Below are 18,742 nucleotides of genomic sequence, written 5' to 3'. Positions count from 1 at the left end.
AAAGAGTAATATAAGAATAAACTCTATGTTTCACACTCACAACTATAAAACTACTTTTTCCACACCACACACACACACACACACACACACACACACACACACACACACACATATATATGTTAAACTGTGCCACAGTCAAAAAGTTTGAGCCCGGCTGGTATGGCTCAGTGGTTGAGTGTCCACCTATGAGCCAGGAGGTCATGGTTCAATTCCCGGTCAGGGTAAATGCCCGGGTTTCAACATCAATCCCCAGTGAGAGGCCTGCAGGAGGCAGCCGATCAATGATTCTCTCTCATCATTGGTATTTCCAGCTCTCACTTCCTCTCTAAAATCAATAAAAATATTTTTTTTAAGTTTGAAAACTATGGACCTAAAGTGATTACGAACAGTCTTGAGAACAGCAGCCCAGCCAGAAGTCCCCAGCCCCTTTCCAATCCTGGGCTCTCTCTCCCCGTACCAAGCCAGAAAGAATGAAAAAAAAAAGAGCAGGACTCTCACCCCTCACAGTGACCAGATCGCTCTTGGTGGTCTCAGAGGTCTCCACGTGTCTCCCAGAAACGATGCTGGCTTGACAGAGGAAATAGATCACACGGTCCTGTTCCTCCACTGTGAAGTCCAGCGTCACAAAATTCTGGTGCTGAGAAGTTTTTTCTCTTTTTTGCTTGATAACTTTTGCCTCTAGTTCGACTTTTTCAACTGTGAAATGTACTGGTGCCTTTTCGTTGGGGACAGAACAATTGACGATCACGACCCCGCCCTCTATCGCCTCCTTCTTGTCCAGTGTCACTCTGGGACTGGACACTCCTTTGGGGAAAGAGAAAGCCCATTAGTATCAGTTTGATTGAATGGCACAAGTGAGTCATTGTGGTTGACCCATCTAAGACTTCTTTTCTTGCCTGGCCAGTGTGACTCGGTGGTTGGGTATCAACCTATAAACCAGGAGGTCACGGTTTGATTCCCAATCAGGGCACATGCCCAGGTTGCGGGCTCGATCCCCAGTGTGGGGTGTGCAGGAGGCAGCCGATCAATGATTCTCATCATTGATGTTTCTCTCTCCTTCTCCCTTCCTCTCTGAAATCAATAAAAATATTTTTTAAAATAGTAAGAGTTCTTTTTTTTTATTCCCAGAATACCCATTGCTATCTACCAAGTAATTATTGAGCATGTATGTGTCCAGCACTACACCAGGTACTTTGAAAAGTACAAAATATGTTGAAGATGTGGTTGGTGCTTTCAACATTTATAATCCCATTGGGAAAACAAGTCTCCCCAAGAAAACAGTTAAAAACAAAACAGCCCAGCCAGTATTCATTAGTATTACTGTGGTTGTTGTTATATTCATAACCCCATGTAATTCTCATAATAAACCTCCAGGGTGAGCATGAAAGATAAAGCTATGAAGAAGGTGATTTTACGATGAAGAAGGTGAAGCTAAGGGAAGTTCAAGGCTCATCCAAAAGCTCATAGTTATCAAGCCCCCAGAGTTGAGATTCGGCTCCAGGTCTGTCTGACTCCAAAGCCAGAGGTTGGGGAAAGAGGAGTGTGCATGGCCTCCCAGTTAAAAAGCAAAGCTGAAAATAACTGAGCATCAGAGGGTGCTGCAGAGACAATGAGTGATGGAGAAGTCAGGAAAGGAGAAGGGTCTCTTTGCCTGGGGGTTCAGAGAAAATGCTAGAAAGGAACAGGGTCTGAGGGGAATCTTGGAGGAAGGGTGTTATTTGGGCAGATGTTGTGGGATGGGGGCTAAGAACAGGATTTCAGGGTACACACACACATGGGCAACTGCTCGGGCTGAGGTGTGTGAGTGGAGGGTCTAGAACAGAGAAAGGGGTGGAGAGAAAGATACATCAAGTGGTGAACCAGGTCAGATTAGGGGGAGCTGGGAGAACCTGGCTGAGATTAGATGTCCTGTCCAGCCCCCATGGTCTTGTGGTCATGAACTTCATCTTGAAGTCCAACAGACTTGCTTGCATCCTAAACCTGACTCTTCCTGGATGTGCCACCTCACCCAGTCACTTATGAACCTTATGAATTTTGTTGTTGTTTGTTAATCCTCACCCAAGAATATCTTTTTCATTAATTTTTAGAGAGAATAGAAGGGAGGGGGAGAGACAGAGAGAGAGAAACATCGACGTGAGAGAGACACATCGATTGGTTGCCTCCTGCACGTGCCCCGACCAGTGCTGGGGATTGAATCTGCAACTCAGGTACCTACCCTTGACCATAATCGAACGCATGACCCTTCAGCCCCCTATAGTCCATGGGCCAACACTCTAACCACTGAGAAAACTGGCTTGAGTGATCTTTTTTTTTTTTTGGACCCACCAAGTTTGGAGATGGAGGCCTGTCTGCTTGGGAAGAAGACCTGGACTGTATTCATACCACTACTGCTACCTGAGGTGCAGCTGTTATGAAGGTGTTCCCCTGCTTCACACCGAGCTCCCCACGGGAAGGGACCATGTCTTACTCACTGCTGGATGCTGGGCCTGGCTCAGAGTAAAAACTCAATAAATGTTTAATGAATGGATCAACTGCCTTTAGTCTACCTCGAAGACCTATCATAATAATCACGACTTAGAGGTCAACTTTAGTGTCAAATAGATCTTGGTTCTAACTCTAGCTTTGCCTTTGATGAAGTGCGAAACTCAACCTCTCTGAGCCCCAGGGTACATTCCTGTAAACGGGAAGAACTATGCTTCTCTCCCAGTGCTATTGCAGAGGTATAACCGTTTATCTCATGAGAGCCTAATAAATGGTAGTTCTTATTACTGGAAGTAATGATAGTTTGAATGACTGTCCTGATCACAAAAGCACAAAAATGCAGAAATGCGTTAGCAGCTGTCAGAAAGCATGGGGCTGAATTTACTAACTCTGTCCATTCAATCATCCAAGTTTTAAGAAAAAGTACCCTAACTTTCTAAAGCCTGCTGGCACATTGCTTTCCAACAGACATTTCCAAAACTCTTGATCTATCACTCTTTCCTCGTCACTAATGTAAATGCCCAGATATGTTGCTTCCTCCCCTATCTTCAGGGGAGATGAAGAAGGGCTGGTTTGCATTTCTGTGGCTGTTGCCCCTGGTGACACAAAGAGATGCCCGACACCTATGGAGGAACTGGCCTAGAGGATGATACTGTCATGTTCTCCCATGTGAGTCTCAAAGACAGACAAGAAAGTGGTCAGAGCCAGCTGGTGTTGCTCAGTGGTTGAGCATCTATCTATGAACTAGGAGGTCATGGTTCGATTCCCGGTCAGGGCACATCAATTTTAAAAATTAAAAAAAATAAAGGAAAAGAAAAGAAAGTGATCAAGATTGCATACTTATTAAAAAAAAAAAAAAAGATTGCATACTTATGAAAGGAAAATGCCACCAGACCCTTGCCCACTGGTTCTTCCTGCTTCCTGTTTGCTGTAAGGGTTATTTTTTTCTAAGGATGGCCTGACCCAGTACCTCATACATGATGGACCATTCATTCATTCAACACTTGGTTACTGAACACACTTCATTCACTATTCATTTAATCCTTAAAACAAAATAATCCTTCAAGGGTACGTGTCGTTAAGTAGTTATCTCTATTTTAGGGACAGGAAATGACGATCCCAAGAGGTTGGGCATTTTGCTGGGATACTCCCCTCTTTCTCAGCCTCTGCTCTTTCACGCTGATACCACTTGTCCCTTGTCCCACTTCACCATCAAGCAAACTCTTACATGATCTTCTGGATCTGGACCCAATGTCCCTCCCTCCAGGAAGACATCTCGAAGTTCTACAGGCAGAATTATTTCCTCCCGCCTTTGTGCTCCCCAGGCACTCAGATCTTATAGCTATTGGACTGTAATTATCTGTGTAAATGTCTTCCTTCCCCACCAGACTGCAACTGCCTCTGGAGCTGGGGCCTGCCTGATGCATGTTCATGTCTTGCACTGGTTATTTCCTGACTTGCAGCCTTGGGAATTGTTTCTTGAGGGAATGAATGAATGAATGAATTAATTAATTAATTAATTAAAGCCTATATCTCTGAACCCAAATTTCCCACAATGATTTCTCTCCCGTTTCTCCATCTGCTTCTCCATCTTATGTGATCTTATCAGTGGTCGGCAAACTACTTCCCCATATTATCTGTTTAATTTTATTTCACCATAATTTATTGTTGGCCTACTGTGAGCCAGATTCTTTGTTTGAGATACAAAAATAGATTAAACACAGTACCACCTCTTTGCTCGTGATCTCACAGTCCAGAAAAGCAGACACATGAGTGAGAAATAGTTACAATATCAAGTAAAAGAGTAAATGCCCTTTACTGGGCACTCATTATGTGCTAGTATTAGGCTAAGCCCTTTGCCCAAGGGTATCTTTTAATCCTCTCAAAATTCCCTGAGCTGGGTATTATTATTATCTTCATTTCACTGATGAGAATTTTCAAGTTTAGAGAGGTTCAGGGACTTGCCCAGATTGGAATCCAGACAGACTGACTACAGAATCCAGTGTCAAACTTTGACTCAATGACCTTTATACAAACGCCATTAAATGTAGAGAGAGAACAAGAGCTGTGAGGACCCTGGGGGAGATCAATTTTGTCTGGAAACGTGTCAGAGAAAAGATCATTGAGCTGAGTCTTCAAGGAGAAATAGTAATTCACGAGGAGATGAGATGAAGAAGGGAATTCCTGGGACAGGGAACAGCATGTGCAAAGGCAAGATGGTGAGAAATAGCCAGGCATGTTGGGACCATGTCTAATGCCTGCATTTTCAGGTTGGGGAAATGCCAGGCAGATGCGTGAGAAAGGTGATGGGTGAGCAGGTAGGCCTAGTGTTACTACGCATTCAATCACTGTTCTTGCTACTGCATGTGTTAGCTTCATCTGCTTGAGCTATGTTCGATTCCAGGGACTCACCTCTCACCGTCACTTCGTACTCCGATGTGGTTTTCACCTTGTTGTTCAGAATCACAGTGCACTTGTATATCCCTGCATTGTAGACCCGGGCTTGGGGGATGAAATAACTCTCTGTGCTCTTCATGGAGGAGACGTTGTAAAACTGCTCGTCATCCTTATAGAACAGCACCTGGTGCTGAGGCCTGACATGAGAAGTGGTGCTGATGTCCACGATGCACTGCAGGGTCAGATTCTCCCCGTTTTGCACCTCCTGCTTTGGCAGGATCACCATGTGGACACTGTTGATGGTAAAAGCTAAATAAGAAGGGAAGAAAGGAAGACTCCTGTTATCTGAGAAACAGCATTGTTCTGGTGACCTTCACCACACTGGCTTGTCATCACCCTACGCAGTATAGTGTCCAGGGGTCCCACATGCCTACAGGGGCCAAATGGGAAATGACTCTGGGCAGTGGATCAAGCATGAGGCAGTTGGTACTAAGCTGCTCATATTCCACCAAGACAAGGTGGCAGTCTTCAGAGTGTGACAAGTAAAACATGCCCCTGCCCTCACCGGTTTGGCTCAGTGGATAGAATGTCGGCCTGCGGATTGAAAGGTCCCAGGGTCATTGGGACCATGTCTAATGCCTACATTTTCGGGTTAGGAAAATGCCAGGGAGATGAGTGAGAAAGGTGATGGGCACATGCTCCGGTGTGGGCTCAACGATCCCCAGTAGGGGGTGTATAGGAGGCAGTTGATCAATGATTCTCATCATTGATGTTTCTATCTCTCCCTCTCCCTTCCTCTCTCTAAAATCAATACAAATATATTTTTAAAATAAAAATAAATAAAACACATCCTTAAGATATATGTAGCACATGAGCTGCCACACTGTGGCCCCTAGAGGAAGCATAGGATTCAGGCAGACAAGCATGCAAGTTCTGGTTCATCATTTCTTATGTGATCTTATCAGTGGACGGCAAACTCATTAGTCAACAGAGCCAAATATCAACAGTACAACAATTGAAATTTCTTTTGAGAGCCAAATTTTTTAAACTTAAACTTCTTCTAATGCCACTTCTTCAAAATAGACTTGCCCAGGCTGTGGTATTTTGTGGAAGAGCCACACTCAAGGGGCCAAAGAGCCGCATGTGGCTCTCGAGCTGCAGTTTGCCGACCACGGGCCTAGGTTGTGAGCTTGATTTCCAATAGGGGTGAGTAGGAGGCAGCTGATCAATGATTCTCTCTTATCATTGAGGTTTCTATCTCTCTCCCTCTCCCTTCCTCTCAGAAATCAATAAAATATATATATTAAATTATGTCAGATCTTTTCAATCTGGGGAGATGAAGGCTGGTGAAGGAGAATACAAAGTAACAGAATCACCATAGTACAGTGCCCACAGTGCCAAATCCTCAAACCCACAACCAAGGGGCCTGCTTTCTTCTGCCTCCAGCTACCAATCAGCTGATGCTCCCGGGAAGATGAGACATTATGACTCAGCCAGCCACGTGTCCCTCAACCTGGAAATGACTCAGAAAGAAAGGTGGGGGGAGAGAGGGAGAAGCCACACACTATTGTCTGGAAAATCACCGGGAGCCATGAAGCATGGAGTCCCTGCTGAACTTCAGTGCTCAGCATAGAGCATGCTGGCCCGTCTGCTCATTTGAATCCGAAATTTCTCCAAGTTCAGTTGGAGTCTCCTTCAGTGAGACATTCACTGAGCACCTGCGCCAGGTGGTGGGCTTACAAGGTGAATACAAAATCATCCTGCTGTCATGGACCATGCCGGCTGGTGGAGGCCCAGATAACTGGAGTACAGTGATGCAAACACCAAGAGGAAGGCTGCCCAGGAGAGGCCAAGGAAAGTCTGAAGGAAGTGACTCCTGAACCAAGCCTTAACCTAGCCAAGAACAGGGGTGCTCGGGCAGAACAGCATGTACCAGGACACAGGGGCATGACAAATGAATGAATCTGGGCACAAACAGTTCCAGGAACCAGAGTATGGGGCCGGAGGGGCCACGAGAGCCATGTAGGAGGTGCCAGAATAGAGGGCCTTGCCTGCTGGGCTGACAAGCTGGGTCCTGTCCTGAGGGTGTTTAGGAGAAGGGTGACAGGATGACAATGGGCTTTATAAAGATCACTGTGGGCTGGGCAGAGAGACCAGCTTGGACAGGGTTCAGGTGAAAGCTAAAGAGGCCTCAGAGAAGGCAGGTGCAGTGGGAATGAAGGGGAGGGATGGACTTGAGAAATACTGAGCGGACACAAAAGGACTTATTTCGGGGGCGGGAGGGGGCGTTTCTGGAACTAGACAGTGGTGATGTTTGTACATTATGAATATACAAAATATCAATAATAAAAAATAAATTTTATGTTATATATATTTTATTTAAAAAATGTTTAAAGACTTGTTTGATCGAATATGGGGGTTGAGACAAGAGTGGAAAATAAGGTCCTGGATTAGGTACCCAGGAGGATATAGCAGAAAGAGATAAGGGTGAAGAAGAAAGTCAGGTGATGAGACTGGTTTGAGGGACCTGGGAGATGACTAGGAGGCCATGTCACCTACTGGCCCCGCATGATGCTCAGGGGACAGGCCAGGGCTCTGCTAGACCAGCGGGGTATGTGGAGGAGCAGAGGGGGTTGAGCAGTTCCAGAGAGAATAAGACCTGTGAGCCTGCAGAGACGAGGGGACGGAGGGAGTTCAAATCCTGGGAAAGTCCAAACATCCCCTGGGGTTTGTCAGGGATGTAAGAGAATGCCAGGGAAGAGGGTCCAGGAGGCCAAGGAAGGAGGCTTAGTGCAAAGGCAGCACAGGGCCCCAGAGCTGAGGCCGGAGTGTTCACAGCTTTGCCATCAGAGGCTCCAGGAGAGGTTTCCAGAGCAGGGAAGGCCGGGGGTGGGGGTGGGAGGGGTGCACAGCCAGGTGCTGAGTGAGGGCTGAGGGCTGACTGAGAGGTGAGGAAGCACAGACAGTGAGTATAAATCAGCCTTCAGATAGGGGACACGAGATAAATGGAGGGGGTGGGTGGGTTGTGTGTGATTTTCCTTCCCAACCCCCCCCCCAAAAAAAAATAATAAGAACCACCCATCAAGTTTGTGGGGAAAGACCAAGAAAGGGGACGGGGAAAGATACTAAAAGTGGGATGGCAATTGCATAAATTATAGATTGTGATCCTGGGGGGCGATGCAAGGCCTGGGCTCAGACCCCAGGGGGACAGGCTGGCCCTGGTCTGTGCAAGGGGGGCGGGGCAGACGTCTCTCTGAATCTGGAGGGAAGCTGGGAGGATGGGTGGGGACGCAGATAAGCCTGCAGCCAGGGCAGGACGGGAAGCTGAGGGAGTTCCCTCCAGACAGCACTGTTTTCAAGGTGAAGATGGGATTGAGATCATCTCCTGAGACTGGCAGGCCGCGTGGGCTGAGGGCCTGAGATAAAGGAGTGGAAAAGGCCCAGGCTGACCAAGCACCTCAACCACAGAGAGCCTGCGGAGTGGAGCAGGCTCCTGGTGTGGAGGGCAGTTACAGGCGAGAGCAGAGCAAGGACGATGGGCCAGGTACAGGAGGTCACCAGGACACAAAGCCCTGGGTGCCTAGCAATGGACAGTTACAGGGTGGGACCTCACCCCCATGGTGACCTTTCCTCCCCCAGTATCTCCACTGAGGTTTGGACCCCGGGCCTTTCCTCCAGAGATAACCTCTGGGCCTCAGTTGTATTTCAGCTCCAGGCCCAGAAAAGCAGCCAAACCAGCCACCCCAGGGCTGACCTCAGGACCAGCTGCATGAAATAATGACCCCCTGCCCTGGCCAAGGCCAATCCATCAGTGGAGACCACAACCCTGAAAGGACACACCTGGAAAGCTGCTGAATATTTATTGAGCTCTTCCCCTGGGACCTCCCCTAAAATCTCCAACCATAAAACCCTTAGGACAGAGGACCCACAGGCTCTCCCTCCCCGCAGCACACCTGTGCCTTTCCCTGTCCCTCTTCCTGCCCATCCTCCCCTCCCCACCCCATTACCTTCCTCAGTCCCAGCCTCCTAGGGCCCTTCCTTTGCCTCTATAATTTGTTTCCTAAGCCCATTTCTTCTACAAATTAGTTTTTCTACCTTTTCGATTTTATAAGTAGATATTCTCTTAAAGTTGGAGTCTTGGCTCTGAATTCTTTCCTAGCCAGAACTCAAGTACCAACGTTGCTGAACCCACGTCCAGTCTGACCCCACAAGTCTAGCACCTGGTGCTGTTCCCGCCGCTTGCAACAATAGGTCATGCATGTCCAATGCCCTGACAGCATGGTCTTGGGCGGCCTGAGGAATGGGAGACCTGGACCCTAGCCTCCACTCTCACACCCAGTGCACAAGTACTTTCTGGCCTCCAGGCCTCAGTTTCCTCAAGTGTAAAACAAGGCGGAGGTGTGGGAAGAGATCAACCAATGAACTTGTATATGTATATGCATAACCAGTGGACACAGACAATAGGATAGTGAGAGTATGGGGCGGGGCAGGACAGGATCGGGGCTGGAAGAGGTTAATGGGGGAAAAGGAGGATCTATGTAATACTTTCAACAATTAAGATTAAAAGAAAAAGAAAAAGGAAAAAAAAAAAAAACAACAACAAGGAGGATGCCTGAGGAAGCAATGGGAGAGCCTCCTGCTCTGAGTCGTGCAGTTCCCAGGTTTTCCCTGAAGGTACAAAGACTTTTTCTCTACGAACCTTGGGAAGGGGGTGATTTACTTCCATCTGAGGTGGGGAAGGAACTGGGAGAGTCTGGAGGTCCTGGGAAACCGGATGTGCAAGAGACACAGAAGCCCAGAGGCAGGAGTGTTGGCAGGGTGTGGTTGGTCAAAAGCTGGCGGGAGTGGGCTGGCTGGACAGAGAGGGTGGTGCAGGAGGGATTGTAAATGTGGGGAGGACCCAGGACTGCGAGTAGTAAACCATCACTCATCACATGCTGGGCAGGCCAGTCACTTCCTTTTAGCTACTCTCACCCTCACGGGAGTCCATGGTTAATCCTCTTATCATCCCCGCTCCGAGAAAAGGGTTCACAGAGGCAAAGTAAGACTGGCCGTAAAGAGGTGAGGCAGGCCTAAGGCTCCAGACAGACTCGGCGGGTTTTGGAAGGTGGAGATTCTAGTGCCGATGCCCTGCCAACTGGCTCTCCCTCCATCAGGCAAGTCGGTTATTTCTCTGAGATGCAGAGACACCATCAGTTAATTGGGGTGATGAGGATGATAATGGATATCATGCCTCCCTGGGTTGCCATGGGGATCAAATGCCTGCAATAGCATATGGGCAGTTGACCTGGAGACCTGCAGATGGGCTTTGCTAGTAACCACACCAGCCCTCTTTGTCCTGGAGCCTCTGCTGAGCCCTGGCTCATCAAACCAGCATCATCCAAGTACATCATCTCCAGAGGCTGTACAATTGTCTACAACCCAGTCACCCCCATTCTTTGCTGACTGAAGTGACCACTGACAAGGGATCCTGCTCTGTGGGCTCTACTAAGCCCCCAGCCCCAGCCCAGCCCCCTCTTTCATAGGGTCCCAGATGAAGCAAAACCATACCCACTTAACTTGTTTCAAAATTAGCTCCAAAGTGGATGATAAAACAGACTTCAAGGATAAGCCCCCTCCCTGTGCACAACCACACAGTATTGCAGTTATAATTGCAGCCTCATGGATGTATGAGAAATGAAACCCAATATGTTTTAGGTCATTTGGGAGAAAAAACTGTAACAACAATTTAAACTCTGTTCTGCCGTCCTGAATCTAACAAACTGATTACATTTCACTTGGGAATAAAACCATTCGGAAGGGGGTAGAATATGCAAATGAGAAATTTATGGTAGAACAACAAAAAAACAAATCATGCAATCACTCACTTTTTAAAATCACCTCCTCAAACCTAACATACAGCAATTAACTAGGATCTAGCAAATGTATGCTACTTCTAGAACATGCTGATTAGAACTTGGCTTAGAACAAGAGTTTTTTCTTTTCTTTCTAAAACCTTCTAAAAATGCCACAAAGCAATAAACTTCAGCTCTCAATTGGACTATGTTTTCTCAATTGTTACAGATATTAACCCAAGCAATTCAACATGAGAGTTAAGAATCTCAAAAGACACAATGAACCTAGGTAGAAACTTTACAACTTACAGTTCTCTTGGCCCTCGAGGCTCGAACCTGGAAAAGACAGAAGAAATACGTTGACTTCATTTGCTTCAATTCTCACGAAGTGCAAGTGATGTCGAAAGAGAATAAAACTCACAGAGCAGAAGTACCAGCAGGACTCCCAGCCACATCTTGCCTTCTTCAGTCAACCCCAGCTGCATCCTGAAAGCAAGACTGCGTGCGGGCAGTTACTGCTGCCTTTGGGCCATGCCCCGGGGGCAGAAGACACTTCCCATGCAGCGCAGAGGAGCCGCCCTGCGAAAAGCACGAAGATCACTCTGGTGACTTCTCCCAGCGCAGCGAGAGGAGATGGGCTGCGATGCTGGTCAGGTAATGGCGGCCATTGCTGGAAACCAGGAACAATGCCTGGGCTGGCCTGATATCTCCTCAGGAAATGACTGGTCTTCCTGAGGGGCCACTGAACACAGCTGCTTTGTTTAGTTTTTAAGGGGAAAAAGGCGCAAGTGGTCATTTCGCCTCAGATTTCCTGACCCTCCTCATTAGGCTGGGTAGGGAGCCCCTTCTCATGCAGGGGAAGAGGGCTCCTCTCTCTCCAACTTCCAGCCCAAAGGCCTCTCTCCTTAGGCACACAGCAAGACCCCTCTGTTTTCCTTTGCCCCCCCCCCCAAAGGGGCTCTTTCCACACAGCCTAAGTGTGGACCTCCTGCCTTTCCCGGCAAGGCCGTGGGACGGGGCTGACTTTTCCAGATCATCGCAGGTTCATCAGGGAAACCTCCTAATGGCTCCCACTGCCCTCCAGAGAAAGCCAATTTACAACCCTCCGCCTTCCAGCCCTTGCTTATCTCTCCAGCCTGGTATCCGTGGACAAAAAGGAGTTTAGGGAAATAACCTCCCAGGGTGATCTAATCATAAATTCCTATCTGAGTTGGACAGCTCAAGCTCAGACATGTAACTTTTTGTTTTCATCGATTTTCGAGAAAGTGGAAGGAGGAAGGGGTGGGTTATCGATTTGTTCCACTTATTCATGCATTCATTGGCTCCTTCTTGTATGTGCCCTGACCAAGGATTAAACCACAGCCTTGGCGTATCGGAACCTCACTCTAACCAACTGAACTACCCAGCCAGGGCCTATAACTTTTTAGTAAAAGGTCCGTCTTTGCCTTAAGCCAGGGGTCCTCAAACTTTTTAAACAGGGGGCCAGTTCACTGTCCCTCAGACCGTTGGAGGGCCGGACTATAGTTTAAAAAAACAAACAAAAAACTATGAACAAATTCCTATGTGCATTGCGGGCCCGGGACAAGTCGGCTGCTAAGCAGGACAGGCAGCGGCACCCAGAGGGCCAGATAAATGTCCTCGGAGGGCTGCATGTGGCCCGCGGGCCATAGTTTGAGGACCCCTGCCTTAAGCAGACCCTGTGCGTCGTTTTTGTGCATCTAGGTTAACACACCTTTGAACCTCTAGGTAACCACCCTCAAGAGAGCACATAGGTCCTTTGGCAGGGGAGGTGGCGGGGGGGGGGGGGGGGAGGGGGAGCTGGGGGGGGCCGCGGGTGGTGGGTAGAGATCAACCAAAGGACTTGTATGCATGAATATAAGCCTAACCAATGGACACGAACACCAGGGGGGTGAGGGCATGAGTGTGGGGGGGGGGGTGGAGGGTTAATGGAGGGATGAGGACACATATGTAATACCTTAATCAATAAAGAAATTTTAAAAAAATAAAATTATTTTTTAGATGAAAAAAATAAAAAAAGAGAACACATAGGTCCTTTGGCAGGGGAGGTGTGGGGGCGTGTAGAGAACAACCAAAAGACTTGTATGCATGCATATTAGCATAACCAATGGACACAGACCCTGGGGCGGTGGGGGCTTGCCTGGGGTGGGAATGGCTGGGGGGTGGGGGGGGTCAATGGGGGGGAGGAAGGAGACATACGTAAAACATTAGACAATAAACAAACAAAAGAGAGAGCACATAATCTTGTTAACTATCCTGTAACCTTGTTTTCTCTCACCTTCTTGGAATCTTCCTTATATTCCCTCCTTAATTTCTAATGCATAACAGAAACTGCAAAACTATCATTCTCCAGGGCATTTGAGATCTTGCTTCCTGGCAATTGTCCTCAGTTTGGGCTCAGATAAACACCTATAAAAATGCTCCACAGATTTGGACTTTTTTTCTCTTTTTTATGAGTTTATTTATGCCAAATTGACAGCATATGCCAGGGAACAAGATCTCAAATGCTCCTGGACATTTCTTTATATATATATATATAATTGATTTCAGAGAGGATGGGAGAGGGAAGGAGAGAGAGAAACATCAATGATGAAAGAGAATCATTGGCCGCCTCCTGCACGCCCCACACTGGGGATTGAGCCTCAACCCAGGCATGACAGGGAATTGAACCATGACCGCCTGGTTCATAGATCGACACTCAACCACTGAGCCGTGCCAGCCAGTGGACATTTCTTAAGAAATGCTCTTGGACATTTCTTAAATCGACATCTCTCACCCACTGCCTTCCTTGACCCTGCGTTCTTGCTGTTAGAATTTACCAGTTCCCAGAACACACCATATGTCTGTGCCTTTGCCAATGCTGTTCCCCTACTTGGAGTATTCTTCCCCCTCCTTTTTTAATGGCTGACTCCTACCCATTCATCATAAGTCGGCATGCCATGTTGTGTCTGAAATGCTACCCTCTCCTACTGCCACATGGTAACGCTAAGTCAGACTTGAACTGAGATTATGGAAACCAAAGATTTCTCTGCTTCAGGGCCAGTACCAAGACGTGATGGCTTCCAGCTCAAGAAAATTCTTTTCTCTGACCTGCAATTCAGTAAGTTTTTATAAGAGCTGTTGAGGAGCAATGCGAGCATAAAGGAGTTTTCCTATTGCTTTTTGTTGTTTTGTGTTCTCCATTCCCACTCTATAAAACATCTTCTTTGGCAATCTACTGGAAAGTATTCCCACCCACATACCAAATTTTGATTTGTCAGGAAAAAAGGATACACCCTGAGTAAGAAAATAAATGTTGACTTCAAAGGTAACTCTCACATACTGTAGAGTAAGCAACTTTTGCTTCTCAAGCAATAGGGACAAATGTCCCTTCCCTTACCCCTAAGTTTAAAAGTAAACTTCTTAAAATTAGTCATTGTTTCAGATTCAATGCTAATACTTTTAGAACACCAGGAAGGGGGGGGGGGGGGAAAGGCTTTATTTAAAAAATAAATGTCAGTGTTTTAAAAGAAAAGCAGAAAAACTGTATCCTACAACTTACATCATGCACCAGAACAAATTCCAAATGGACCAACCATCTGAAGGTACAAAGGAAACCGTAAAAGTTCTAGAAGAAAACATGAAAGAATTCCTCAAAATCTTGGAATGGTAAAGGCTGGTTTAACTATGACTTAAAATCCAGAAGCCATAAAAGAAAAGACTGTTAAATTATACTCCATGAAAAGTCTGCTTTGCAAAAAAAAAAAAAAAAAATTTAGTCAAGAGAAAAACTGGAAAATATATTTGCAACTCACATCCTAAACAAAGAGTGAATCTTTCTAATATGTATAAAGCTCTCAGAAATCAAGAAAAAATATTTTTTAAAAAGAGGTAAAAGAAGAAAAAGATCAACAATACAATAGAGCCCTAACTGGTTTGGCTCAGTGGATAGAGCGTCGGCCTGTGGACTGAAGGGTCTCAGGTTCAATTCCAGTCAAGGGCATGTACCTTGGTTGTGGGCACATCCCCAGAAGAGGGTGTGCAGGAAGCAGCTGATTGATGTTTCTCTCTCATCAATGTTTCTAACTCTCTATCCCTCTCCCTTCCTCTCTGTGAAAAATCAATAAAATATATTTTTTAAAAAAACAATACAGTAGAAATATGGGCAAAGGATATGAACAGATAGATAACAATAAAAAGTATCTGAAATTCAGAAATAGGTAAAAAGGGTCATAGTGTGTTCTTTCAGTGCCGGGCATAAGTAGCAGGCTCTCCTAGGGCTTACCTGCCCCTCTAAGGGTATGTAAACCTTTGTTTGACTTGCTGTTTACTAAAGATGAAGATATTTTACAATCAGTAAAGGTAAACATTAATTTTTGGAAAATCTGTAGCAATACAAATAATTCCTGTTATCTGTGGTGGGGGGACAGGTGGTGAGAACTGGGCAGTTGGCACCCTTTCATTGTAAATTTTTCCTACTTTTTAGTTTTAAATTATGAAACTACTACTTTTTTGAAATATCTTTTAAAATTATAATAAGTTGAAAGTTTTAACATCTTTATTGAGGTATCATTGATATACAGTATACTGCACATATTTATTATTTTTTTAATATATTTTATTGATTTCTGAGAGGAAGGGAGAGGGAGAGAGATAGAAACATCAATGATGAGAGAGAGTCATTGGTCGGCTGCCTCCTGCATGCTCCTTACCGGGGGTCGAGCCCGAAACCCGGGCATGTGCCTTTGACCAGAATTGAACCTGGGACCCTTCAGTCTGCAGGCCGGTGCTCTATCCACTGAACCAAACAAGCTAGGGCTAAACTGCACATATTTAAAAGGTACAATTAGAAGTGTTGACATAAGTATATCCCATGACACAACAGCCACAATTAAGCAAGTGTACATATGGTCAGGGAGGAGAATAATCCCCACCCCATCATTCTTCAGTTCTTACGGCTGGACTAATAATAAAATAATAAAATTGCCAGAAAACCAGGTAAACAGGGGGAAACCCAATGTAATGCTTGTGCCCAGGAGAATCACAATATGACGCTCAGATCATAAAATAAAGCTCAAAGAAATGACTGAATTAGGCAACTTCTTATACTTTTCAGACAAAAAAACAACAATACATTTCTGAGAAATAAGACAAAGAAAGTTAGCACTCATTAGAAAGGAATCTGAGCAAGTTTCAGCTTGGGTAATAAATTAGTGAAGGCCTTAATGAGGCTCATTTATACAAGCTTTTCACTCTGGATTTTATAACTACATCTTCTGATAAGGTTTATTTCCTTCATTTTTTAAAAAATATGTTTTTATTGATTTCAGAGAGGAAGGGAAAGAGAGAGAAACATCAATGATTAGAGAGAACCATTGATCGGCTGCCTCCTGCACACCCCACACTGGGGATTGAGTCTACAACCCCTGGCATGTGCCTTGACCTGGAATCGAACCCTGACCTCCTGGTTCATAGGTCAATGCTCAACCACTGAGCCACCAAGTCTGGGCTGTTTGTTTTCTGAGTACCATGTTTTTAGAGTTCTTAATACATTCTGGAAACAAGTCCTTTATCAACTATGTGACTTGCAAATATTTTCTCCCAGTTAGTGGCATGTCTTCATAGCCTTTTAATGGTGTCTTTTGATAAGCAGAAGTTTTTAACTTTTAACAAATAAAATCGAGTTTATCAATGTTTTCTTTTATGGATCAACCTTTTGGTGTCACATAGGTCACAAAGATTTCCCTCATGTTTTTTATTTAGATCTATTCTCCATTTTGGGTTAACTTCGATGTATGATGCAAGGTATTGATCAAAGTTCTTTTATTTATTTATTTATTTATTTATTTATTTATTCATTCATTCATTCATTCATTCATTCATTCATTTTTTGCACCACGGATGTCCAATTCTTCCATTTGTTGAATGGCACTATCTGTTAAAAAGACTGTCTTTTCTCCAGAGAATTCTCTTTGCGCCTTTGTTGAAAATCAATATATAAGTGGGTTTAATTTTGGAGTCTTATTCTGTTTCATTGACTTATTTATCTTTATGTAGTACCACACTGTTTTGATTTCTGTAGCTTTATATCTTAGAATCAGATAGTCTTTGTTTTAACTTATTTTTATTGATTTCAGAGAGGAAGAGAGAGGGAGAGAGAAATAGAAACATCAATAATGAGAGAGAATTATCAATCGGCTGCCTCCTGCACGCCCCCAACTGGGGATCGAGCCCCGCAACCCGGGCATGTGCCCTTGACAGGAATCGAACTCGAGACCCTTCAGTCCACAGGCCAATGCTCTATCCGCTGAGCCAAACCAGCTAAGGCTAAGTCAGATAGTCTTAATGCTCAAAACTTTTCCTTCCTTTTCAAAGTTATTTGGGCTTTTCTAGGGTATTTGCCCTTCTATCTGAATTTTTAAAATCAGCTTCTAAATTTCTACTCAATAAAAAGCCTTCTGAGATTTTGATTGGAATTGCACTAAATTTATATAAATCAATTTGAGGAGGTCTGACATCTTAACAATACTGAGTATTCTGGCCCTCGCTGGTCTGGCTCAGTGGATAGAGCGTCGGCCTGTGGACTGAAAAGTCCTGGGTTCAATTCCAGTCAAGGGCACCTGCCTAGGTTGTGGGCTCAATCATCAGTAGGGGATGTGCAAGAGGCAGCCAATCAATGATTCTCTCTCATCATTGATGTTTCTATTTTTCTCCCTCTCCTTCCTCTCTGAAATCAATAAAAATATATTTAAAGAATACTGAGTAGATCCTGCAGGAGAAACCAAGATGATGGCATAGGTAAACACCTAAACTGCTGCCTCGCACAACAATATCAAAACTACAACTAAAAGACAAAACGGACACCATCCAGAACCACAGGAAAGCTGGCTGAGTGGAAATTCTACAACTAGAAGAAGAGAGAAAAGCACATTGAGACTCAGAGGAGCTGCAAAAGGCTGAGGTACAGAGACTGGCACGTGGAGAGGACAGGCAGCTGTGTGCACGGGCGGCTGAGTGTGCGGCTGGCTTTCTAAAGCGGGAGGGAGAAGGAAGCTCCCGACTGCACTGAACTCCAGTCCCGGGCGAGACGCTGGGACACCAGACTCATTTGGGGGGAATCTGGACTGTCAGGAAAAGAGAAAGCACACTGAGACTCAGGAGCTGCGGAAGGCAGAAGTCCGGAGGCGCGCACGCGCACAGAGAGGACTGACTGCAGAATGCACGGGAGGCTGAGTGCACTGCTGGCTTTCTAAAGCGGGAGGGAGACGGAAGCTCCTGACTGCGCTGAACTCCAGTTCTGGGCAAGTTTCTGGAAACCCCAACTCATTCGGGGAGAAACTGGACTGTCTGGCAGCGGGCAAAACTTGAGGGCAGCTTTCTCTCAGAGGTGCTTGCAGTGATTACCACAGGACACTGAGACATAGAGGCTTCACAGGGCAGGGCTGATGGGAGGCAAGTCTGTCTGCTCTGCCCTGAAACTCGGCCCCATCCAAGCTGAGCACAGAGGTTTTTGCAATTTTGCAAGTCTTGTCTCATAAGAGTGTCTCCAGCACAGAAGTTCTCCCAGCATAGACACAGCTGATCCTCACAGCCAATTGGCCTGGAGGTCAATTCCTCCCAGTGATACCAACAACAATCAAGGCTTAACCACAACAGGGCTGTGCACACAGTCCACAAAGGGGTGCACCAAGAGTGTCCACCCCAGGTAACTGGGGAGGCTGAGCCACTGTGCCCTAGAGGACACCTACCACACAAAGCTACTCTACCAACTCAGGGAAGCAACGAAAATGTGGAGACAAAGAAACAAATCACAAATGAAAGAAATGGAGAAAAACAAATGACTAAATATAGAGTTCAAAACCACGGTTATAAGGTTTTTCAATAATTTTCTAGAAAAGGCCAATAAATTTAGCGAGACCCTCGAGGATATGAAAAAGGACCAACTAGAAATTAAACATACACTGACTGAAATAAAAAATATTATACAGAGACCTAACAGCAGACTAGAGGACCGCAAGAATCAAGTCAAAGAG

The 18,742-nt window shown here is 45.6% G+C and overlaps 1 protein-coding gene across 4 annotated transcripts in view; it reads right to left on the bottom strand.

The window, feature by feature from the left end:
- Window positions 1-18,742, bottom strand: part of PECAM1 (platelet and endothelial cell adhesion molecule 1) — a 66,821-nt gene that overhangs the window by 42,504 nt on the left and 5,575 nt on the right. For 2 of the 4 annotated variants that reach the window (XM_080677186.1, XM_080677188.1), the window contains exons 1-4: window positions 11,134-11,844; window positions 11,022-11,048; window positions 4,894-5,187; window positions 499-804 (exon numbers count right to left, since the gene is read on the bottom strand). In XM_080677186.1, the coding sequence (XP_080533312.1) occupies window positions 499-804; window positions 4,894-5,187; window positions 11,022-11,048; window positions 11,134-11,197 (691 nt within the window). In that variant the 5' untranslated portion in view covers window positions 11,198-11,844. Of the gene's footprint in view, window positions 1-498; window positions 805-4,893; window positions 5,188-11,021; window positions 11,049-11,133; window positions 11,845-18,742 lie in introns of those variants that run through there. The other 2 variants (XM_080677189.1, XM_080677187.1) reach the window with 2 other exon arrangements.

Source organism: Plecotus auritus, assembly GCF_963455305.1.
Source record: "Plecotus auritus genome assembly, chromosome: 7".
Classification (NCBI taxonomy): domain Eukaryota; kingdom Metazoa; phylum Chordata; class Mammalia; order Chiroptera; family Vespertilionidae; genus Plecotus; species Plecotus auritus.
This window is presented reverse-complemented; position numbering and strand designations above follow the sequence as displayed.